The following is a 25,811-nucleotide window of genomic DNA, read 5'->3' as shown; positions in this document are numbered from 1 at the left end:
TTTTCCTAATTAAAGAACTTAAAAAGAACTGGGGGTGATTTTCAATCAATTTTGAGTATACAGATATACTCCTTTTAAAATAGAAAAACAACTTCAAATCCTCACATATTAGTCTTTGCGGTTTTCTATTTATTGATTAGAAAATTCAAAATAACAGGGCCGAGCCTGTGGCTCACTCGGGAGAGTGCAGAGCTGGGAGCGCAGTGACGTTCCCGCCGCGGGTTCGGATCCTATATAGGAATGGCCGGTGCGCTCACTGGCTGAGTGCCGGTCACGAAAAAGACAAAAAAAAAAAGAAAAAAGAAAAAGAAAGAAAATTTAAAATAACAGAGAGCTACTATGCATTCATTAGCACATTAAATAAATTTTTTAAAAAATTTTCATCACATCTCTATATATTTGAAATCTTGAAGTACAAATGTGTACAAGGGTACTTCATAAAGTTCATGGAAAAATAAAATGGAAAGATAATATGAATCTTTCCATGAACTTTTTGAAATATTTTATTATTTTTAAGTATTTTTGAAGTATGTTATTATTTTTTCCAACATTGTATAATCATCGATGGGATGAGGATCCTTGTTAAGATGTCAGTTTTCAAATGTCCATAGTTCACCATGGCTCACACATTGAGAATCTCCATCGTAGAGACATCAGAGGTCTCTACTGAAGATGGCTGCTGGTTTATTCCCCAGATTCACCCCTCCTAAAGCATCTATTGAAAATCTCCATGAAAACATGGAGATGCAAAATTGCAATAGTGTTGAAAATCAAAAACATTTGTCAATGAGTTAGGAGTTACCAGTAAATAAAATGCAGATGTGAACCTCTTGTATAAGATCAAGCAGTAAAATGCTAGATTTCCACAGACTGCCACTGTGCATCTCCATTTAACAGAGATGGAACTTTCACCAACCAAGGAAAGGAAACCAGCTCCACAGACCCTCAGAGTTGCTTTCTTCAAGGGTCAGAAGCTTTTGTCTTACAGCCCGATTCTTCCCACCCATCTCATCATTTTTACTTCTCTGTCTGTATCTCTTCAGGGGCTCCAGTTTTCAGGATTTTAACAACTCTGTGCTGAAAAGGAAAGCCAGTGGTTCATTGCATTTTGAAACAGGAAATCAGTGTTAAGAAGGGACACAGCCTAGAAGAGCCACTGGAGTGGTGCATTCTAGAAGTTGCAGTTTTGTATATACAGTGTTTGATAAGCAGCTTTAAATAATCCAGGAATGATATCCCTTATTCTTAACAGGGGGCCAAAAAGTACAAGTGCAAAAAAAAAGAAGTTTCTTTCTCACTCCAATGGAGCCACACCAGAAAAATAACTTCCAGAAATCAGCCATCTGGCTAGCTGCTGTACACATCAATTTTGCCTCCAGTTTAAGACATAAGAGGAGTTTCTAACTGCAACCAGGTGGTTAGAGTCAGGTGTGCCAGACACTGAATATCCAGCAGCCATTCCTAATCCCTTTTAATTTTTTGCTTTTCCTACCTGGGCAACTAAAAGATTCAGATACTCACTTCCCTTGCACTCTCTTGCAGCAGAGTTTGACCAGTGGCCCACTGACTCTGGTCAATGAGATAGTAAGGCAAGTCTTGGAGGGTGCTTCTGGAAAGTCCTGTCCCTGATAAAAAGAGAGAGGCACAGTAGGATAAGCCCTTCCTAAACTTTCTTCCATCATCTGGAACAGGTTTTGACAGGATCTTATTCCTGGAGAAGTGGCAGCCACTTTGCATGTACGATGACAAGTGGGGGTGGGTGGGGGGGACAGAGGAGGACAACCCTCTGGGAGATGGGAACAGAAGGATGGACAGAGTGTGAACTCTTGGAGACACCAAACCCAACTTGATCTTCTTGATAAGTAAACAGTAAATGCCACTATGTTTTAAGCTCCTGTTTTTCAGGGTTTGGGGTTCTTGCAGTCAAAAATATCATAACTGATTTAGGGGCTGGGTAAAGAGAATGCAGCTAATCCGGTTATTGGCAAATACATGTCAAATACAGTGGAAAAGGATGCATTTTAAGATTTCTTTTCACAGGAAACAAATTTTGGAAAGCCTCTGATTTCTGTTCTCAGTGTAATCTTTTAAAAAATACACTGTGAAAACACATGTAGGACAGCATCTGATGATAAGAGTAAACTGAGGTGAGGATGGAGTGAGCGTATAAAGGTCATGCAGAGAGTGGGGGAGAATAAAACTGCATGATCGGAAATATGATCTGAAAGCTGTGATGTGGAGGCTGAATATGAGAAGCTCTTCTAGGATGCAGATAAAAAAAAGACAAGAAGATAGAGATAAAAGAGGAAATGAATATGTATATAATGAACATATAAACAATTATGCCAAAACAAATAGGGCAAAAAATACTAGAATTTTTTTCTGAGCAGAAGAACTCAACAAGTGGCAGACAAATTTAGAAGAACCAAGCACCTAGACTTATCCTGGTAAAAATTTTGAACTGAAGGAAGGAAGAAAGGGAAAAAAAAAGAGGAAGAAAAGAAAGAAAAGAAAATAAAAGTCATATATGCAGTCAGGCAGAAAAAGATCATGAACAACAGCAAAGCATAATGCAGGGAAATACTAACATGCAAATTTTAATAGTGCCTCTTCTTAATACCTCCCCAGCCAACAGAATCGGGAGAACATTAGTTTTGGGGAAGTGTGTCTATGAAAGTGCTGTCAAGTCAAAGCTGAGACTGGAAAAACAGAACAGAAAGAAAGCAAAGGTCTTATGTTTTTTTCCTAGAAAGATTAAACAATAGTAGGTGTTGAAACAGGCCAAAGTTTCTGTTGGTCTGAGTTTCTTTGTGTGCTAAGGAGAAGATTGGGGTGCTGGGGAGGGGTGGGAGATATGGCTAGATAAAGACTAGTGCCAAATATTTACCACCTCAGGCGTCACTACACATGGTCCAAGGCCAAGAGGCAGCATCTAGGACCTTTGGTAGGTTGGCAGCACTGCACCACAGCTTTCCAAGGGACCTGACTTCTGGGAGTTGGTATGAGGTGAGCCTTTCAGCTAAGCCAGTGCACCTGTTTCCTGGAGCATCCTCTAGCTTCTACCGAGCACAGGCACACACACTCCTGCTCTGAAGGTGCACCCAATCTAAGGCAGGAGACAGACATAGCTAAACATAATCCAGAGTGCTGGAAGATTATGGACACAAAGGCAAGACAGAGAGGAGAGATTAATGCTAACCCAGGAAGGGAAGTCTGGAAAGGTTGTGTAGAGGACAGGATACGTGAGCTGCATCTTCAAAAGTGAATCTGGTTTCCTTAGGCTGTGAAGGAAAGTGAAAGACACTGGGGTAAGGGGAATAGCATGAAGAGAGGCACAAGTCCGGAAAGAGCATGGAAATTTCTGGAAACAGCAAGTGGTGCAGATGGGCTGGAGAATTGGTTCCTGGATAGTGCTGTGGAACCTGAAAACCTGGTCCACTAAAAGGCACTGTTAAACACTGAATCTGAATGACTGGAGAATAATCCCATGCACGGGGCTGACGTTTAATAAAATACACTGTAAAAAAAATAATAAATAAAAATTATCTGTAAATATATGTGTGACAATGAAACGCTTTATGGTTCCTGCGAAGATGCTATATGAACTAGCTAATAATAGTAACGAAAGCTTTATAGAAATGCTCATAGCATGCTATTCAAATGCTAAGCATGTATGTAAATATAAAGCTCCATGTGCTGTTACATAATGCTGTGTATTAACCTTAGTCGGCTGATACAGCTGTAGTGGGGAGAGAGAGGACCAAGTCTCGGTATTCTGGAGCATTGTTTCCATTCATTCGCGGATTCATTCACTCAACAAATTGACAATCTTGTGCCAAAAGACTAGAGGTGAGAATCCATATATGAGTACAGCAGGGGTCTTGCTTTCAAGCAACTTTCAAACTAATAGTGAAGACTAACCCGTCAATCAATAAGTGGGCACCTTACAACAGGACAGGTGCTCTGAAAACACCCCTTCTATGCACTGTGGGAGCACAAAGGGGCTGGGGGCGGGGCAGCCCAGGGGCGGGGTGAGGACTGGGGGGTGGTCTTCATAGGGGAGGTGACGCTTGGGAGGACTATTGAAGGATGAGTTGGGCTTAAAGGCATCCAGGGAGAAAGAGCAAGGAAAGGGCAGACCGCAGCAGCAAGGCTATTTTGGAGGCACTGCAAGTTTTTCTTGAACAAAACACGAAGTAGGGGGTCTTTTAAATTTGTGAAGCATTCACAGTTGGTCAGGCTGTATAATTACCTGGCTGCCTGCCAAAAACCACCTGTGCGTGCACGCTTTCCGGCCTGCTGGGGACGCGGGTAGCGGCCAGTGCTTACCGTGTGCCCACGATGCACGTGCATTACAGTAGGTGCATGAGGAAGAAAGCGGGCAGCAACGCAAATATTGTGAAAAATTGAGCGTTTCGAGTTGGGAGCCAGCCACAGTTGCGGGTTCGTCTGAACGGCCGTGAGCGGTGGACAAGGCGCTGTTGTCGCGGCAGCCAGCGCGGTGGCCCCTGGCCGCCCTTTGTGACCTTGCGCTGAGGGTCTCCGCGCTCTTTTGCATAAAGCGTCTTGACTGCGATCACGTCTTTGATCGGAACAGTTTTCCTTTATTACGTTAGTGAAGAATCGTCATTGTATCAAAAGGCAAACCGAGCTCTTCCTGTTGCAGCTGCCGGTCTTCTAGCAAAGCAGGGCAGGCAGGGGCAGAAAGGGCGCTCTCGCCCGTCCTGAGGGTCACGCTGACACTCCTATGAGAAGAGGCAGGTGAACACGAGAGAAGCATAATACGTTTATTTAGTCAAAGTTTTACGTGACAAGGGAACCTTCAGAAGTGAAGACCAAAGACCGAGGGAAGACTGCCTGTTTTCATGCTTTGGTTTGATGAAGAATGCACAGCCGTGCAGAGCTGTGATTGGACAAAAAGCGGGGATGATCTAATGGGAATAGACTGAGGGGGAAACCAGCAAGGCCTGTCCGTTCAGATTCTTTGTGGCCTCTCTGTGTAGCTTCCTTCCTTCCCGGTATGGGGCAGGCCTCCTCTGGAATGAGGGTGTTCAAGGGAGAAGGTGAGAGTGATCTTTCTGGGTTTTATGGCTTGTTTTGCTCTAGTTTCTATGACCTGCCTTGGGGAAGAGTAATTCTGGTTTCTTTGACTGGTGGGTGTTGTGGGGTGGGGAGAGGGGACAGGAAGATGGGAGAAGGCCAGGCGACCTTTCTCTGAGGTCTTTCCATTGCCCTTCCCTTTAAAGCTCTCCGCACGTCAGGATGCCATATTTTGGGGTATTGTATTCTGAGCCCCAACAGCAGCAAGAAGACAGGACAGGCATAACCCAACAGCCTGTGGGTACCTGTAGTACCTGTTGCAAGTCTCCAGATAGTTTCCACTTCTGTGATGTCCATGAAAAGCCGAAAAATCCCAAAAAGAAAAAGAGAAAAGAAAGGCTGAAAAATCCCTGTGGCGTTTTTGGGGGAAGAGGGATGTAAAGGAAAGGCCCCTGTGAAACAGGGTCATGAGCAAAACTGCTGGGTATGCTAAACTTTGTCATCGTTGGGGCAGACTAGAAAAAACACTAATTATGAATCCTCTTCTTGCCCTCTCGTTTAGCTCTGGCTGCTTCTCCTCTGTCCACTCAGCTGCCCAAACATCCGTATTTAGACAAACACAAGCCCCACCTTCCTGCTATCGCTTCCAACCACATCTTACCTCTTTCTTGCTGTTCACTGCCAGAGTTCTTGGAAAAGTTCTTTACTTTCTGGCATCTATAAGATAACCTATCATCATCATTAACCAAAAAGGCAAACACAGAAAAAACCCACTCTATTTCTGTCTTCATTGCTTTGATATGGTAAGGTAGCACCAGGAAAATCTTCTATGATGGAAGTCTTGAGGTATCACGAGGCTGCAATCCTGGAAGCATTAGGGGTCAGCCTTACACACTGAATTAGAACTCAGAACCCCGAGTGGCCAGCCTGAGGATCATAATTGAACTTCAGCAGTAATAAGGATTGGTAGTGAGCTGAGTGGGGCAGCTGGTTTGGGGCAGTAGCCTTAAAACATGTCATAAGGAAGATAGATAAAATTTCAGACAAATAGGACCTTAGCTTAATTCTGCAGCATATAACGCCATGTTGGCAAATTCTCCATGAGGGACTAGGGTCATGGAATGACCTAGTGCAAGTCTTTCACCTTTTAAAGGCAAATTGCCTCGAGTCGGATAGAGTAGAAAGATAATGAGAAAGAGAGGGTAATACGTTGTAGTACATAAAATTTAAAGTAAAATCTTTTTACCAGCTCATATAAAAATAATTTTATAATGTCTCTGAAGACTTATACTCAGTGTTCGTGTTAGTGTTAGGTCTCAAGACGGACATCAACAAGCTGCGATGGCTTCCAGACGCTTCGCACACATCTCTGTTTGTCAGTGTCCTATGAACCCTAGCTAAAAGAATGAGGCAAATGATCTGAGTCCAGAAAGCAGAAGAAGCTGGATCCCTCTTCTGTCAGGAGGTTTTTCCCCTCACACTACAAGAAGCTATTTGACACCCACCCCCTCTTAACTCACCTCCTCAGGCTCTCGCTAACGCAGGATAGCAGAGCATCAAAGGAAAGGACGCTTGTATCTCCAGGAGTCTTGCTTTCTGTAGGGAAACACTATTTCCTATTTAATAAAGAGGAAAACAAGGAACGAGAAAGACGAGGTGGCAAGAACAATCTTCCTCTGCTACTCAAGCAGTTCTGGCATCGATTTCTCCATGTCCTTAACTCAGTGTCCCCAGGCGGCTGCTCTCTGCCACTCCGAACGCCATTCGGGATGCCTCATTCTCTCTGCCTCCCAAGTGTTTTCCTGTCCAAAAGCACTTATTTCTCCAACCGGAGTATCAGAGACCAATTACTGATGGCCAAAACACACACACTAATCAACACACTAAACATAGATAAAATGAACAACAGCAAGTAAAGATAAGAAGCAACCCAATATTCTTATCCAGATGTGAGGGTCTGACCTACTACTTGCAGCAGAGGAATTGGTTGTTGAGGATTGTAAGATCACATGGGAAAAAGAATGTGTGAAAATTGAGGACATGGATGAACCTACAAGAAAGTGCTTAAAGTCATTTTGCGTGTAAAAAAAATAAAACAGTACGTAATAATAGATAATAGAGATATCACCAGAATATTAAGTTTCTTGAAGGCAAGGACCACATCTGTTTTGTTTCACTACTATACACATACCTCCTACTGCCCAGTAAAGTGCCTGCTATGCAATGGTGCTAAATATTTGTTTTCTGATTAGCTGGATAAATTGCTGATTTAACTTCAATTTAATGGTTTCTGTTCACAAAACTATTAGTTGTATTTAATGTGGATTAGTGTACTTTTATTTGCCTTTCCATCTAAATATTCAATTTATTTTATTTTATTTTTTTGGAGTCTCCTGTCCTAAGGCCTTGGAAATTGCTGTCTCCTGTGCCTGGAACACTCTTCTCTCTGCTACGTTCTGTTTTGTTTTGTTTCTATTTTGACACGTTGCAAACATATAACCAACACTTGTGTACCTACTACCCCAAATTAATGACTATTAAGCTTTTGTCTTTTTTCCTTGGATTTTAACATTAAAAAAAAGAATAATATGAAGTCCCCTTTTTTCTCCCCATGTTCTATTCCCCCTCGTCCTGACTCACAGCATATAATGGATATGGCTGGTCCCCTACCCTGCATATCCACTTCTCCTGTCCTTCTTTCTAACACAACCTTGACTTTGCTGCCAGTTGCAGCCCAGTTGTGGCCAAGGAGGAATGAGCGCAAGTTTCCTGGAGGCCATGTTTCATCTTGGCCTAGGTTACACAACAGGAAGCCTGCAGCACTTCTAGAAGCTCCTACTCTGCCTGTCCTGCCCTCAAAGCTTTGCCTTTAGACAGCTGGGATAGGAACAGGCACTTGGAATTTCTGACCCGATGCCGAGGTATGAACTAAATGGTGTTCTTGTTTATACAGTCTTCCTCATCTGTCGTCTGTGTATCTCACACCACAGTCTGCTCTAAAACAACATCAACAGTAGAAATAGTAGAAAACTGGACTTCTTAAATGGGTCCACATCTCTCCTCCTAAACAAGAGAGAGAAATGGCTTTTCCTTTTGGATTCAATCATGTTTTGCTTTATTTATTATGCTATTGCAGTTGCGTGTGTGTTTCAAGTCTGCACTAGGAAGGACTCCTACAAGGTTAAGTCTCCGTTTGGATAAATAATGTTTAAAGCAGTAGTTTCTAACTGACCTCCCGTTTCTCTCTCTGCTTGTAGGTTGCAGCATGTTCACCTTCCTGTCCTCTGTCACTGCAGCTGTCAGTGGCCTCCTGGTGGGTTATGAACTTGGGCTTATCTCTGGGGCACTTCTTCAGATCAGAACTGAATTAGGCCTGACCTGCCATGAGCAGGAAATGGTTGTGAGCGCCCTGCTCATTGGGGCCTTCCTCGCCTCTCTCATCGGAGGGGTCCTGATAGACAGGTATGGAAGGAGGACAGCGATCATCTTGTCATCCTGCCTGCTGGGACTCGGAAGCTTAGTCTTGATACTCAGTGTGTCCTACACGGTTCTTATCATGGGACGCATCGCTATAGGGGTTTCCATCTCACTCTCTTCCATTGCCACGTGTGTTTACATCGCGGAGATTGCTCCCCAGCACAGAAGAGGCCTTCTCGTGTCACTAAACGAGCTGATGATTGTCATTGGCATTCTTTTCGCCTATATTTCAAATTACGCGTTTGCCAATGTTTCCCGTGGCTGGAAGTATATGTTTGGTCTTGTTATTCCCTTGGGAGTTTTGCAAGCGATTGCAATGTACTTTCTTCCTCCGAGCCCACGGTTTCTGGTGATGAAAGGACAAGAGGAAGCTGCTAGCAAGGTTCTCGGAAGGTTAAGAGCAGTCTCAGATACAACAGAGGAACTCACAGTGATAAAATCTTCCCTGAAAGATGAATATCAGTACAGTTTTTGGGATCTGTTTAGCTCAAAGGACAACATGAGGACCCGAATGATGATAGGCCTGACATTGGTATTTTTTGTGCAAGTCACTGGCCAGCCAAACATATTATTCTATGCATCGACTGTTTTGAAGTCCGTTGGCTTTCAAAGCAACGAGGCGGCTAGCCTCGCCTCCACTGGGGTTGGGGTGGTCAAGGTCGTCAGCACCATCCCCGCCACTCTGCTTGTAGACCACGTGGGCAGCAAAACCTTCCTCTGCATTGGCTCCTCCGTGATGGCAGCTTCACTGATGACCATGGGCATCGTGAATCTCAACATCCACATGAACTTCACCAATATCTGCAGAAGCCACACTCCTCTCAACCAATCCTTGGATGAGTCTGCGTTTTATGGACCAAGAAACCTGTCAGCCAGCAATGACACTCTCAGAGAGCACTTTCAAGGGATCACTTCCCACAGCAGCAGCTCACACATGCCCATGAGAAATCACATGGATAAGAGGGGAGGGACAACCTCTGCATCCTTACCAAATGCTGGACCGAGCCAAACTGAAAACCAGGTAGTCACAGACCCTGCGGATGTCCCATCTTTTTTGAAATGGCTGTCCTTAGCCAGTCTGCTTGTTTATGTTGCTGCTTTTTCAATTGGTCTAGGACCAAGTAAGTACTTTATTCTTTATTCCTTCCCTCTCGCCCCTTATGAATGTCCATGTATTATTTGTTTACTTTTTGGTTGTGGGTCTGTATGGGAATTCAAACCTTTGACCTTGGTGTGATAACACTGTGCTCTAACCAACTGCACTAATCGACCAGCCTAATGTATATTACTTTTGGACAGTCAGAGCATCCCACTGCTGTAGTACCTTATACATATAAGTACTAGAAGCAAGATGAGGATAATATTGGCCACTTGATGTTTCTGCTAATGTGGAAAGTATGCTTAGTTTATATCTGCTTCTGGAAAGTGCAGGGCTAGTATTCAATTGAAGAATAAGTTTTCCATTATATGTCATATGAGGATACTCTAACTCCAATTGATAGGGGATGAACCACACCTGGAAAGATATTTATTGTCCAAGGGAATTATATTGTTTTATAAAAGCAAAGGTTACTTATGTAACATTTCCTCCATATCTCCTCTGAGTTTCTTCATAGGTGGAAGAAAAATAAAAATCAAGTGGTTAGATTTTCTTACAGACAAAATAGGGGTGCGTTGCAATAATAATGAAGAAGGGATTATCAGTTGGGAAGGAGAATGCATTATCTTTGAGTACATTTTATTCACAAAATTAACCTCCCGTGATACTTCACTCTGGTCCATTATATGGGACAACAGGAGTCTAGTTATTCCATCCAATGCAATACAAACAATTTACAGGGAGACAGCCACAAGTTAGTAACTTTATTTTATATAGCCAGTTTGTACCAATGACAGAGTATAAACATTTCTCTTGAGCAAACTGTCTTACAGATGGATTTGCTAGAATGGGTGTTTGTTGCATTTCTCTCATCTTTTAGCCCCACAGCCAAAGTCTAAACCTCTCTGCAGGGAAGTTGTGAAGGGTCTTTTGTGCACCTGACTAGAAAAAAAAAGTACATAAAAATCAGGAGTAGTCTCTCTCTACCTTCCCCCCCTTCTTTATCTTTCTTTCTCTCTCATTCCTTTCCCTTTCTTCTGTAGCCCCTCCCTCTCTATTTCCAGAATTGGTTTTGAAACTTGTTTATAAGGATCAAGGAGGCAAGCATATTGGCTCAACTAAAGGGAATGTTGGAGGTTCAGGACCAATAAGAAGATTTATGCTGTATTGAAGGAGAAGGAACTTCATGGAAAAGTACATGTCTCTGGGGCCAGGTACTGGACAGTATTTCTGGAAGGAAGGCCACACATGGGCTCACTCCTGTCATTTACTGCTAACTCATTAACTAGTCATTCCAGTGATATGTATTGAGTAACTAATTTTTTTAATAACCAAGAACTATGCTAAATGCTGGGGAAACCAGTAAAGAACAGGATAGAGTGGTCCTTGTTTCAAGGAGATCATAGTTCAATGCTGAATGGACTGAGCTACACTCTCTGGTTCTTTCTGGTCAGCAACTAGTGAGTTGGCCTGCTTAATCTCAGTTAATTAATAACTAGACTTGTTGTATTAGTCCATTTCTGTTCCTTATAACAAAATACACAGAACTGAGTAATTTATAAAGAAAATGAAATGTATTGCTTATGGTTTCAGAGGCTGGGAAGTCCAAAGTTCAGGGAACACAACTGATGAGGGTCTTGGTGGTAGTGACAATGACTCAGGGGTCTCACATGGCAGAAAATGGTGGAGCAGAGAGGGACTAACCTCTCATGTGCTTTTCTTTTAAAGCCCTCAGAACTATGCCCATGACTACCATTTTTAATCCATTCACTATGGCATGGTCCTGCAATCTAATCTCCTCTTCAAGGCCCCACCTTTCAATGAGCATAACAGGATTTCCCACCCTCTCAGCACTGTCACAGTGGGGGTCAAGTTTCGGGGGACATTTAATCCAAGGTACTTGTACATGGCTGATATGGCCTGTCCTGCCCCAACTCTACCTCCTCATTTTTCAGCCTCTACTCCCACTTCCAAGTGAGCTCAGTTTCTAGATGTTGATTCATTCAAATTTCAGAAAGAGAAAGAGAGAGGCAATCTGATTGACTCTGCTCTTTGCTCTGTCAGGTCAGAGGTAGCAGTTCAGTCTTAATCAGCTGTGGCAAAACTGGGTAACATAGTCCAAACTATGGATGGCCAAAAGATGGCCTTTCCCCACATAATACTGGGCATGGGCAGATAGAGTAAGCATTACAATACCATCAGCCTCTGACCACTCTGACTTGTTCCTAAACCTTGACCCTGCTTCTTAATACTTAACAATGATACATATTATTAGTGAACAGTTTCCTGAAAACAGATTTCTACTATTATTTCAGGATTCAATGATCATGGGTATGTACCTGTGAGATACTCTCTGTCTACTCTGATACTTAAAACTAATGAAATTTGAGCAAGCATCTTACTTACAATTTTATATCAAGAAGCCCTTCAAAGTCTATCAGAAGGGCTAGCATCGGTGCTATTTTGTACTAAGGAACAACTTAACCTTGCTTGTTGAACTTTTCTGTATTACTAAGTACAAAAAGTTTTGCTCATTTGATAAACTTCAGGTGGTGTTTATTATTCCATTGACTTCTTTTGCCAATATCTTTTTTTTCTGTATATTTATCATAAACTAAAAATACAGTATTACCTTTTTACATCAATTTTTGATTCAATCTTTTGAAATATCAAGAATAAACTAAGAATCTAAGAGAAAGTTAGCAAAAAGGAAGGGATGCCTTCTTTGTTTTAATTCAGAGGGGAACTTCTCAAGTTGAAAGAGTTTATGTAATGGCACATATTAATAGAGACATTGCTCTTAAACTTCCACAAACAACCTATTTATGGCTGCTTATCATGCTATACTTCTCTTGTTAGTTTTTGGGTAATTTTGAAAAATGCAGCAAATCCTTCAGTCTTGAACACATCAATTGATACTGTATTATATTAGAGCAAGAGTTCCCCTTTACAGAAAACTCAATCTGATTTTTGAAAAAATTACTGGAGGCTGTTTGTTATTTACCTTCTAGGATTCCTTATATAGTATTCTACACTAATTTTTTTTAAATTTAATCTTTAGATTTAACTAATATTAATTGACACCTATTATATCAAGTACTGTGCTAGGCAGTTTTTACATACCTTGGAGTACTTTATTTTACCTTCACAGCAAGTCCATGAAGACAGGATATTCATTGACTTTTACAAATGAAGACATTGAATCTCAGAGAGGTTAAGTGACTTGCTGAAAAAAATGAAAACATGTCTTGTCTTCTGACATTCATTGTTAATCTTTAATCCCAGACAAGAATAGGCAGTTCTGCGGGTGGTGTTGACAGTATACATTAATTATTTTTAGTTCCATCCTCCCCTTGAAGATACATAAAATGTAAGAATAAATACAATAAAAATATTGCTGTTCAACCATCAGGCTATTAAGCAGGCCAGTTTGCATTTTTTGCAAGATAAAGACAAAGTTTCTCTTTTTCTGAAGCTCTGCTAGGTAAATGGGCATGTACTTTTTATAAGGCAGAGCTACAGGATGAAAGTCAAGAGTAATGGTAAGAAGAGAGTTTTTGATGTGCATTTACTTGAGTAACTGAACTTGATTAAGAAAATGTTGAATGTGTGTATTGGTTAGAATCCAAGATCAGCTGATGTAACAAAGACCAAAATAACAATGGATTAAACAAGTTAGAAGTTACTTTCTCTCTCACTCAACAGCTAGAGTTGGGTAGTTCTGGGTGCGAAGTGCCCAGGGTCAGGCACCTGAAGCCTATAGTTTCCCCAGACCTTATTTTGGCCAGTACTTTAATAATGGTTCCTTGTCTATCATGATGCCTATTTAAAAACGTTAAGATACATTTTAAAATTTCATCATCCTTTACTAATAGCAAATGATCCTTTGAGAATAAGTAAAATACAGAGTGCAGTCAATTAAAGGTAGATCAGGTATAGAAAGGCCTGGATAATCTGTAGACAGTGTGAGTAATTGTACCTGGAAAGCAGAGCCATGGCGAGTGATATGGAAAAGGAATTTCTTATAGGGATTAGACATCACACAATCATGGGAGAAGCTGAGAAAGCAAAGGTCTGGAAAGGGATGATTGGGGGAAAGGAAAAAGTTGCTAATCAGTACCATGAAGGGAAGAAGTCTGTGGAAGGCTATTGCTTCTGCAGGGCAGTGGGGTGGGCAGGAGGAAAAGTCAGACTCAAAGCAGAAGGAAACAAAGACTGAACATTCTGGAATCAGGAGAAGAAATTGCAGCCTGTATCTGTCTCTTACTGCATCAACTCTGATGATGCAGAAAAATTGTTGCCCTTCTTCAAGAGCTCTGACAAGGAGCCTGGCCTAGTACTTGGAAAAGTTGTGGGAGAAGATCTGACCAAAATCGCTGCTCTCCCACACCAACAAGGGGAACCAGTAATCAGCAACAAGGTACACATGCTCAGTGGTGGCTAGAGACCTGCACCAGACCCAGCCCTCAAGCAGAGGGCTGGCGTGTTGCTTTGGTCTTCCAGATCTCAGGCAGATTTCTTTTTCTGCCATCCCTAATGCAGAACTACACAGGGAAGGAGAATTCTGGGAAAAGTGGTTCCAGCTTAGCTAAAGGGACACAGTGCAAAACCACCACAGTAATATACTCGGCCTAAGAGAGAATAGATGTGAATGTGGGGGAAAAATATATGCAAAAGGTCATGGGCCCTGAATTCAGTCTTCCATTGTGATAGACATTTTTTAAATTATTGAAGTGTATAACTAGCTTCTATTCCATTTATGAGGGTACTTCAAAAAGTTCATGGAAAGATTTGTATTATCTTTCAATTTTATTTTTTTTCCATGAATTTTTAAAAGTATTCTTGTACTTCTAAAAAAAGAAGGCCATTAAAAATGAGGTCATTTCATTAATATCTTTTGGCCTTGGTTTCTTAGCTGTCAAACCAAAAAACACTCTTCTGCTAATGCATTTTAAAACCTTTCATGTTTGCTTTCTCAGGAACATTAATTATCTCCCTTGAGCAGATGACTCCCACTTATCTCCAGTTCCATCATGCATCTCACATGACTTTCAGTCTCTTTTTTCCCAGTGACTACTGGACTTTTCCACTTTGATGCTTCACTGTCAGCCAAACACAAGCCCAATGCTGAATTCCTTCTCCCCTCTCACCAGGGTCCCTTACCACTTCCCTTCCTCTTTCATGGTGCAGTCACTCTTCCAGCCAGCCACTCTTGGCTGGTGTTCTGGGGCCTTTCCCCAATTCCATGACCAAATGCTCTTGGATTATCCCTCAAAAATGGCTCTTGTGCTTATCACTTCCTTCTTGTTTCTGCCATCCTAGTTTACCCCTTATGGTCTCATTCCTAGATTACTAGGAGACCTGTCCAGTAATCCTCTTCTGTTACAGGCTCTTCTCATGCCCATCCATCCTCCATACCAGTGTCAATCTAAAATAAATGACAGATCGACTCTCCAAAGCAGAGTTTAATTAGAATAGCAGGGGGATTGCAAATCCAGGATATGCAAACTATGATGGATCATAGGCATATCCAGGGGGGTAGGGGGAAAGGGGAAACTTTTAAAGACAAAAAGAAGTCACAGAGGCTGTTATGAAACCAAAGATTACAGAGGTTTGTTACAAGAGTTGGCCTTAGCTTATTAATTGAGACTGCTGTTTGCTAGGCAAGTGTCCTTGTGTACACAGATTATCTGGAATACTGAAGTCTTGAGGGATTTGCTTTTAATAAGTCCCGTTACAGGCAAAACATGATTTCACAAGAGAAATCTCTCGTGATAAGGAAGGTCACAGACATGCACATGAGAGCTCCTTCTTTCATGTCCTCCCATCTCCAATTTGTTAGGGTTTGGACATAAGTGACTTCATTCTGGTACCTGCAACTTTCACACCAGTAATCCTTAAAAAACATTTTCCTCATGTCACCAATGTTCACAAATATTCCATGCCTTTTACTTTCTACCACATCATAGAAGTCGAATGCCTTTCAAGATGAGAAGGAAATTAGACAATATCTACTCCAACATTTTCCTTTTATAAAAGAGGAATGAGCAGCTCCAAGAGACTGAGGTCACACAGATTTAGGGCTAGAATCCTGAGCACCTGAAGGCTAATCCCATGCTCTTTCTACTAACACATCACCCATCTTTGAGGGAAAAACACTGTATGGTTTTCAGGGCCCTCCAGAATCTCATCCAACTCCATAAGGTGTCTGCATGACTCTAGGGGCACTATGTACATGGAAGTCTGTGAAGGTGTGCTCCGGGGCCGCCATCCCCGTAGAAGTACATCTAGACCCCACATAGCATACAAAGTGAATGACGCCCCCTGACATTGTGTCATGTGGCAATACCTCACCTCTTTGGGCTGATTTATTTCCCACTGGTCCACACCCAAGTCAATAAACACAAAGCACTCGTGGTCTTTTCCTTCCCCCTCTACTCTATCCACATCCTTCCTACCTTTGAAGCTTAATGAAAGTTTTATCTTCTTTATGAATTCTTAGAATTCACTTTATTTCTTAGAGGTATTTATTTGTTTGAACTGCTGGTATATTTCTAGTGGAGAGTATAATTTAGTTCTAGGCTACAGAAAGCCTTAATTTAAAATCAGAAAACCTGGGTTCTAATACCAACTTTTCTAGTTACTGGCTATGAGACCTTTAAGTCATTTCTCTTCTCTAAGCTTTTTCTAATCTATGAAATGGGTATCATAGATTATGATATTCTATCTCCCAGAGTATGGGCACATGTCAAATGAGCTAATAATGCATGTGAGAGTGTTTCAGATGCTGCAGAGTACGATGCAAATGTAAGTTATAGTGTGATAATACAATTATTAGTCCTCATCATTAATGATAACTAGTCCTTAATGATATAGTGTATTGCTTCTGTATGTTTGTTTTGGTTTATTAACCAGAATATAGTTACTAGATTGTAAGCTCTTTGAAGGAAGAGATATCTCACGTTTTCTTTCTGTCCCTTTAAGTGAGCACTGCATAAGTCTGCTTAAAATCATGCTGGATTACACATGTGTTTCTCAGGGCCGAGGGGGAAAAGGACTTCAAAAATATGATGCAGATACAGAAAAGATCTCAAAGAGTGCTTCTTTCCTTGTGTCAAGCTAATCTGGTGGGCAGGCTAGGGACCGATTAAACTAGAAAGGCTAGGCTACCAAAGAAACTCCTGTTCCTTCCAGACACAATCATGAGACTTTTTGCAGAACAATCTATCACTTGGACATGATTTTTAAAAATCTCTTTTTGTTTTTGCCTGTGAGGAAAGAGGCAAGGGAGTTAGCAGTGATCAGAAACAACTGGTGGGAGGCATTTAGGGCATTTCTTTGTTAAGTCATAAATAGTCATTTGGGAATTGTGGACACAGAGTATCTAAAAGTAGTCCTGTGTTTTTTTGGACACCTCTTTTTGCTACAACATGCAGAAGAGAGTCTTTTTGAGAACCACTTAGACCAAAAGCAGAGCTTGTGAGATGGAGGACCTCAGGGTTGAAGTTTGGGTATGTGAAAGGGAAATGACTCTTCCATCTCATGGTTCGTCCAATTCATAACTGCCGTTCCAAGGACTGACCTGGGTATTCACACACACGGCTGAGAGGCATGCGGTCAGAGACAGAAACCGAATTACTCCCTCTAAAGGGAACAGTTATTTCACATCTGTGACTTGGGACTGAACTCTCCTAGTATTTTTGAGATGGATCTGAATGATTGCCTTTTTTTTTTTTCTTGCTAGAGTCCTTTATGTCCATATTCACATTGTGGCTTCTTTTTCTTTTCTAAAGAAAACATACATTAAGAATTCCATTTAAATCCTCAAAATTGTATTCTAGGGCATTGGTATAAACCGTAGGAACCAGATGGAGTCTAAAAATTTTTATTAGGAGCAAACTTTCATACCAGATCTTGAATGCATTATAAAACTTATTAACCTGATGTGATTATTGCTAAGGTATTTTATTTAAAGAGTTTATTACTTGTAATACAAGCAAATCTTCTGTGTAAATAGAGATATAAAGGGAAAAGTACTTGCTGTTCTAAAGTAAAATCGAAAGGAAGATTAAACCATCCTTATTAAACCTTCTTAAATATGGATTGGCTTAGAACAACATTCCTTAATTGTATTAGCTCACAGCATGGTTTTCTTCTGCCAGGAAAGTGTTTCTATTCTTAGGTTAAGTGTTTGCTCTACATCATTTTACTTTCTGGTTTTCTGCTTCCCTAACTGGGGTTTCTCTAGAATCTAGAATTCAGGAGGGGGCATAAATTTGGTACCAAGTAATCTTATGTACTTTATGTTCTGCATTTAAAATATTATTCTGAGAAAGAGTCCGTAGGCTTCACCAGCCTACTACTGAAGGGGTTCATGGCCCAAAAGAGATTAAAGAGCCTCTGTCTTCCATTTCTCTATTAACTAGTATTAAAACTCTTCCACCACATAAAATCAGGATATATACTCCCCTGCCATTATTAGAGACTTTTATTAACCATCATATTTTCCATACCTCATCTTTCACTTCAAAATACATTCAAAATTTTAACCTGACTCTTTACTGTGTTTCTAGGGTGGTCCTGACCATCATTTTAGCTCTCTTTAATAACTGAGAATTTACTCGTCTGGCTCAAGCTGCAGCATAGAATCACTGATTCTTGACATTGTGAGGACATAGAACCACATGAAGACTTCTGTTCTATGCATGCTTCACAAAGTAAAGATGAGACAAAACCTAAGGCATAATGTCACTATCTCATGCATTCATTTGAGGTGGCACTTGCGTAGAAACCCAGCCCTCCCTCAAATCATCACTGGAGTTCAGAAAAATGTGTGTGGCTATTCTTTTCACAACAATTATTAGGGCTTTTTTGGGTCCAAAAATTCATATATCTATCAATTAATTAATTAACTTCTTCCATCTTCTTATTAATACCTTCTCATTAAGAGCGGATGGAAGGAACTTTTTCCAAGGTCACATATGAAGTTAGGTAACAAGGCTGTGACGGTCATCCTTCAATTACCTTTGTATCACATATTTAAGAGGAACTTCACACGGAGGACTGAAAGACAGGTGGCACCAGATAACCTCCCCTGCTCTTTTCTACCAACCTGTAGACTAAAGCAGGCAGGAGTTTCAACAAGAAAGCATCTTGGAGTGACCAAGAAGAGAGGAGGGAGAGAGCAGTGGGGATCCATCATTCCACCCACTAGTTCAGTAGTGTGCGGTGCTCACCTGCAGCATGCCAGCGCAGTGCCAGGGGCTGCAGACTCAGGAATGGATGGGAGAGAGCCACACCCTGCCCTCATGGAGCTAGTGACAAGCAAGAAAATGACCATGCATATGATACAGTTGCAGGAGAAAGAAGTGTCAAAATTTAGGTGTAGGTGAGAATGATTTAAAAAATAAGGGGTGAGGGAAGGAGCATGCTTGGAAGAGAGTTACTTCAGGTATGATGGGCACAAAAAGCATTTCTCAGGTGACATTTGGGCCAAGGCTTGTATGAAGAAAGCAGTGGGAAGATCTGGGAGGTGGGAGTTGTACCGGCAGGCCAAGTGTTATTGAGGAGGATGTGAGCTTGGATGGTGAGGAGATGGCGAGAAAGCCTGCTGAGGATGTGCCACGTGGTGTTTGAGTTTGGACCAGGCTTCGGGCAGGCTTCGAAACCCAGCTCCCCAGGGTAGGACTTTGGGCAAGTCAATTCATCTCTCCAGGCTTCGGTCTCCTTTTCTAGAAAATGGAGCAATAGTATCTACCTCACACTGTAGAGGAGTTAAATGAAGCTCTGCAGCATGGACTCAGTATGCTCAGCTATTAGTGCTATTCAGTGTCTGCCCACGGGCTAGACATGAGGTGAATAGTTCTGACAGTGCCAGGGCTGGCCTCAGCAGGTATGTTGCTTAAGCCACTGCGGGACCCTCAGGAAGTGCTCCGTGGCCTTATATTGATTTATGATGCTGTGGTCATTCTTACCTCCCTCTCTACACCGTTCCAGTCAGCCCAAAGCTACAGACACTAGATTTGTGGCTTTGAGAAGTTTGAGTTCAGTCCTGGATCACCTACAGTCAAGAGGGTGTTCTAGAAAACCAGACAGTTTTTATAGAGAATCATGAAGCCTTGGTGAAAGGTGAAAGGTGAAAAGTATAATTTAGGCTGAGAAATGCCCAAATGTCCACTTTTCTAAGTTGGTGAAACTAATTTAGACTATATGTCCTCTGTGCACATAAACTCTGCCCTGTTCACTGTGGCTTCCCCAAGCTCAACATAAGGCCTGCTCCACAATAGGGGCTAATAAATATTTATTGGATGAATCAAAAAAGTCTTTCTAGAACTCTCTCAACTTCTGTGATTAAGGAGGAGCTCTCTAGTGTGAGATTGATATATTATGATCTCTGGTGTGAATCTGACTCAATATCTAGGGAAAAAGAGGTGAATGTGGTTTGGTTTTGGTTGGAATCTCATTGACATTTGGCCAAATATTATATCTGAGTAAAGCTACCGAACTGAGAATGCAGGGCCACTTCCAGTATTTGATGACTAAAGAAGGTTTGTGTTTTAAATTTACTAAAATTAATGTCATTTAAAAATTTTATGATGTTAGACAAAATGTTCATTTCCAAGTTTTTCCATTTTTTTTCTCCAAATATAAGACTCAGCCTCCCTGAAAAACAGATTGAGAATAGCCATACTATGGGATAACTATTCCTACCATAGTTTAGTAATTGAATGCATTTAAACTCGACTCTTTACAAAAAACATCTGAAGCAATTCCCTCATGGTTTTCCTAAGAGAAATGTATGAAAATCTAACCCTGGGATTTAGGAGGAGGGGGTGTTTTTGCTTACCTATTAATCATTAGAGCTTTTAGAAATATTTCAATGGATTAGTTTAGGCTTAAAAATCACGTTAAATCTCTCAGATATGAATGGACAATTCAAAGTTAATAATAGTAATAACGGATCTTTGTAGAAAAATCATACCATAGTCACAAGTAATCAAACTGTCAATAACTGCAAAGGGCTGAGATTTTACCCCACTTACAGGCTAGCAAGTTAGCCTGTTACAGTTTCATGTAGGTTGATAAAAGATGCAAGACTCCTTGGTCAGAGCCAAAGGGCAGTTTATTATTTATAGCAATAGCAATAGCCAGAATATCAGAATTTCCATCAGTTCCCCAAGCTCCAATACCCAAAGGTCAACATGAAGAGAACCAGATGGCACCTGCCCATAATGGGTTGTTTTATAAGAGAGGATCCCCAATCTTAGGGAACCCGAATCTTTTATAATAGACAGTAATCCAGCCTGATTTCTTCCCCGGAGGGAAACATTGCTTCAGAAAGGGTACTTCAAAAAGTTCACGGAAAGATTCATGTTATCTTTTAATTCTATTTTTCCATGAACTTTTTGAAGTACCCTCCTATCTTTTCTTTAATGGACAGTAAACACACCTGCTCTTTTCTTCAAAGGGTGACACAATCTCTATCCTCTAAGGATGTTTTGATAACAAACATCCTTGGAAAGACAGCCTGGAGCAAAAACATGTCTTTGCTCATAAGACATGCAGAAATGTGAGAGACCACTGGAGAACCATCTCCCAAACCAAATGTCCTAAAACTCAAATACCCTCTTTCATGTTTTAAACAAGAAACTTGAATTTTTAAAAGCTCTAAGATTATACAGTCTAGTTTTTTGGTTTTATTTTGTTTTGTTTTATGGAGTTGAACCAGCCTTTTGGAGGCTGGGTCTCAGTAGGAAGCATAAGAATCATCTGCCATAACATTTAAATTTAGATTTTAAACCCAATTATCTCTGGCTCTTCAAAAAAAAAATTGTTCATGTGATGTTTGCACAGCTAAAGATTATGACAATTAAAAAGTGTTCACGTGGTGTTTGAACAGCTAAAGATTATGACAATTAAAAAAATTGTTCATTTGCTATTTGCACGGCTAAAGATTATGACAATTAAAAAATGGTTTATGTGCTGTTTGCATGGCTAAAGATTATGACAATTTCAGGGATGTGGAACAGCAGGTTCTAATTTGGAAGTTTACTTAGATTCTTCACTCCAAGACATTCTGGATTTAAAACAAAGATGCTTACATTCCAGAAGCACATCTAGTGTTTCAAAAGATATTTTGATATTCTTCACATTTCCTCCTAGGCTTCAGGGTCCCTAACATTGAGAACCATCACAGTCAAAGTGCTCATTTTCCTTTTTCACCATTCTTTTTTGTTGTTGTTAGATCACTTGAGGTTTTAAATTCTTATTTTTTTTTTTAAAGAAAATGTAACTTTATTAATATTATTTTTCACATTCTAGGATGCTGTTGCAGAGCAGTTGGGAGGGAGGGGGGAGAGGGGAAAGGGGAAGGAAATGGGATGGAAGAAGGAGGAAGGAGGAGGGGTGGGATTGAGGCCTGTGGCACCCCCCTCATTGCCACACGGGAGACTGGGGGGCTTCCAGTGGTGGCTTGGTCATTGCCGGGCTGGGTGCAGATGTCAGGGGTGTGTGGCAAAAGCCCTCACCCCCCACCTTCCCAGCTTGGGAACCCAGGGCCCTTCTTGCTGTGGCTTGGTGATCGTTGCTGGGCTGGTTGCACATGTCAGGAGCCGTGGCTGGGGTCTGAGGCCCCCCACTACCTCAGCTTGGGAGAGCCCAGGGAGCTTCCTGCAGTGGCTTGGTGGTCGCCGCTGGGCTGGCTGCAGGTGTTGGGATTTTTCACCATTCTTATGGGATAATTATGTATCTTTAGAGAAAAGGACTCTTGCATAAATTATTATTTTTTAAACAAAGGAGTTTTATTATCAAATGTAGCCATTATACGATAATATTTATGTAATGTGCTGTGTGAAGTGTGTTTACATTTAAGATCTTTCAAATCTTTTTTTTTCTTTTAAAATTTAGGTTTCAGTTATCACCAATATTCACAGAACACTGATCCTTTTTCCCAATTAAGTTAAAAATCATTTTGATTGATTGAAGTGGCGAATTATTTGGTCCTCTGGTAGTCATTAAAATAATGCAAAGTATATGAAAAATAGCACCCACGTGGTTCCACACTAACTTTGCATCCAAGGAAGAACTTAAAGAAACATGTGTAATTAGCAAATTAAATCCCATTTTCCTCTTTGGACTTAGATGATACAGCAGTGGTACCTAACAGAATCAGAGTTTAAAACTGCCTTTTTCTAGCAGGAGCACAGCTAACCACATAGTGAAGTGACACCATCAATTCATCACCATCAGCAATTGCTCACATACTATACATCAATATTTAACTTTTCTCTCAGTCTAGTAGTCCAATTACATCCTATGTCCTTGAAAATTATAAATATTGGACAGTAAAGACATTAAAGAGACAGAGTAAGGTCTCGTTTAATACTATGTTAATAAGTACAAGCATTTATTTGTTACTTTCTTGTTTTCCAGAATACAATTTTAAGAATTCTTCCAAGGAAAGCTTGCAACATTTATAAACTACAATACTTTCCTAATGGAAGCATCAAAGTGAAAAAAATAGAACATAAAATATAATAACAGAAGCCATGATATTCAAGTTGTAGTTCAAACTAGAAAAGACTAATTTCTTGTATCTCCTTCCTTTTTTTGTTTTGCAACTTGAACTCTAGTTCAGTGATCCTCAAACAGGAGTATGCATATTGCAGGGGGGGTCACTTTCCAAACAGTAATCTTTCAATGATTTCTCAAAGGAAATCAATTTCCAGAGCTTCAAGTTCAAAAAAACGTGTTCCTTAAAATTTTTCCTTTTCCATCTCCCCAGTTATAACTGTTCTTCCACTTAAAAGAAAGCATACTTGCTACTCATCAGAAATCTTAGTATGATATATGTCCCAAATTATAAAAACCTAAGAACACTAATCAAAAAGACAATTGGGATTATCGGTGTAGGTATTGGAAAATGACTCTAAGGACTAGATGACAGTCCTTTCATAAACTGAGATATTTCCAATAATTTGCTTTCAACAAAAAAGGATGACCTCATCAAGGTATCAGTTGATGTATCATTAAAAATAACTTTTGTCATTAATTCAAAAAACTGAGTGACACTGCAATTGCACAATTTCTTCAATTCCCCATCTATTTTAATTATTATTGAGAACAATAAATTTTATCTATTTAAAACTTGAAATGTATCATGTTATGATAAAAATAAGTGACATTCACCCACAGGTACATAATAAAAAAAACTCTACCATTTATTGGAGTGGTATTTCCAATAAATGTTCATTTTTCATATTTTATAATTTCTAAAAATTTTCAAGATATTTCTATAATTTTTACCAATTTTGTATGAATAATTGTTAGCTTAATTCAGAAAAAATACTTCTAATCTCTTAGAGTAAATAAAAATAAACTTAAAATTTCAATTTAAGATCTTTTTTTTCAGGGAAGTATGATGGAATGATCAGTAAGAAACTTTCAAGCTTAAAAATACATTACAGTAGGATAAAATACTAAGTGCAGTGAAAAAGAAACTATGCAAAATTTATGTAAAATACCTTGCTCCTGTATTTTTTAAATTAATGATGAGGGGCATCAAATAGGCATGGTATTTAAATTCCACTGAAAAACACTTAAAAGAGTGATGTGATGATTCTGTTTTAAACACTAGAGTTTAAATATAATTGATATTGCATTCTTTGCTATTATTTAAATTAATAGTGAAAAATAGTTAGATGTTGGCTTATAAATGAAAGAAAATATTTAGGGTTTCAAGTTATTTTAAAGGCTACACGAGCAGGAAAGTTTGAAGACCACTGCCATAGTTTTGTCTTATTCTCAGCTGGTACCTGCTCACAAAGGGGTTTCATTTTTAACTCCGACATTTTTCATTGAGGGTTATTCCATTTAGTCCAATTTTCCCTAAAATATTTTTTCAAAATACCATTTCAGTTGGTTTTGAGTAGAAATCATTAGAACAGAAAGACTGGAAAACGTTGAGACTTTATTTCATTGCCTTTCTTAGTTTGTAATTTAAATAGTTCAAGATAGTATTCTTGAATAAAGCATTTCTTTTATAAAAGGACATGAGTGGGCACAACTCAAGGAGACAGAGAGAAGTGAAAACACAAAAAGAAAAGGAAAAAGAAAGGAAAGCTCCCACATCACTGCTGGTGCTGGAGATGATGGTCATACTTTTTCCACTTAGGGAACTTAGGAGGCCAGAATTTAAACATCTGGTTGGAAGGAATGGGCATGTTCCCTCTCAAATTCACATTTTAAGTACTCCTTTGCAGCCAGGGATCTAGGTATACTGCATGCTACTTGAAAAGGCAATAAAAACCATAGGATTTGGCTTCACACCTACAAAGTATGGGGCATGGTTCATTGGCAAATCAAGTTGTTGAAAACTCAGCAGCCTGAGTGTAGAACTTTCTCCAAAGTTGCCAGCAGTTCTCTGGCAAGAGTTTCAAGACCTCTATGAATCTTTCACACCATGGGCTTAGCATGCCAGGTGGTTCAGGAAGAATTCAAGCTAAATGGAAAGTGTGCCTGGAGAGCCACAGGGTATAAATCTGGAACTGTAGTGGGTTAGACGACAGTGTCTGTGGAAAACACTGGGGCAGTGGCCAGAAATAAGCAGGAGGGAGGAAATATACAGGGTAACTTAAATGTGGTAGGGCTGACATTTCCATTGCGTACCCTTATTAATCCAGTTCCATGTCCTCAGCTGAACACAGAGAAATGTCAAAATTATTTGTCCTTCATGGTCTTGTTATGATACTCTGTGTAGTCAGAAATATCCTGTGTACAGATTTCCTCTGGATCAGGCAAGTTCTGATGGGCAGCCTTGATGATCTAATACCACATGAAATATGAGTTCCATATCTGTGGACAATTACCACTCCCCTCAACCCCGCAAGTCCAGAATTTTCTCAATCATTACAGCATGGAGAAGACCTTAAAGACATGTGCAAACTCTGACATTTATAGGAGTACAAATTGCTGAGGCAGTCCTGGAGCGATGGGGTTGAAGGTGGGAAAATAGGAATCGAGGAGAATTGTTTCAGGGCCTGCTGAACTGCAGTGGCCATGCTCACTGTAGAAGAGTTCACTGTCTCTGTTCTGAGTATTCTGTGGGTCACAAGCAAATAGGACAATGTGTCCCTTTTTGGCCTATCATCAGGGTAGGGAATAAAGAGGATGCCCAGAGAGAGCCACCACTTTTCTG

At 40.4% G+C, this 25,811-nt stretch overlaps 1 protein-coding gene across 1 annotated transcript in view; it reads left to right on the top strand.

The window, feature by feature from the left end:
* SLC2A12 (solute carrier family 2 member 12) overlaps positions 1-25,811 on the top strand; it is a 51,780-nt gene that overhangs the window by 8,562 nt on the left and 17,407 nt on the right. Inside the window, exon 2 of the mRNA XM_063097815.1 lies at positions 8,298-9,638. Within this exon, the coding sequence (XP_062953885.1) occupies positions 8,298-9,638 (1,341 nt within the window). The remainder of the gene's footprint in view (positions 1-8,297; positions 9,639-25,811) is intronic.

This window comes from Cynocephalus volans, chromosome 5, assembly GCF_027409185.1.
Source record: "Cynocephalus volans isolate mCynVol1 chromosome 5, mCynVol1.pri, whole genome shotgun sequence".
Taxonomy (NCBI): Eukaryota; Metazoa; Chordata; class Mammalia; order Dermoptera; family Cynocephalidae; genus Cynocephalus; species Cynocephalus volans.
The sequence above is the reverse complement of the archived record's forward strand: the minus strand, read 5'-3'. Positions and strand labels throughout refer to the sequence as shown.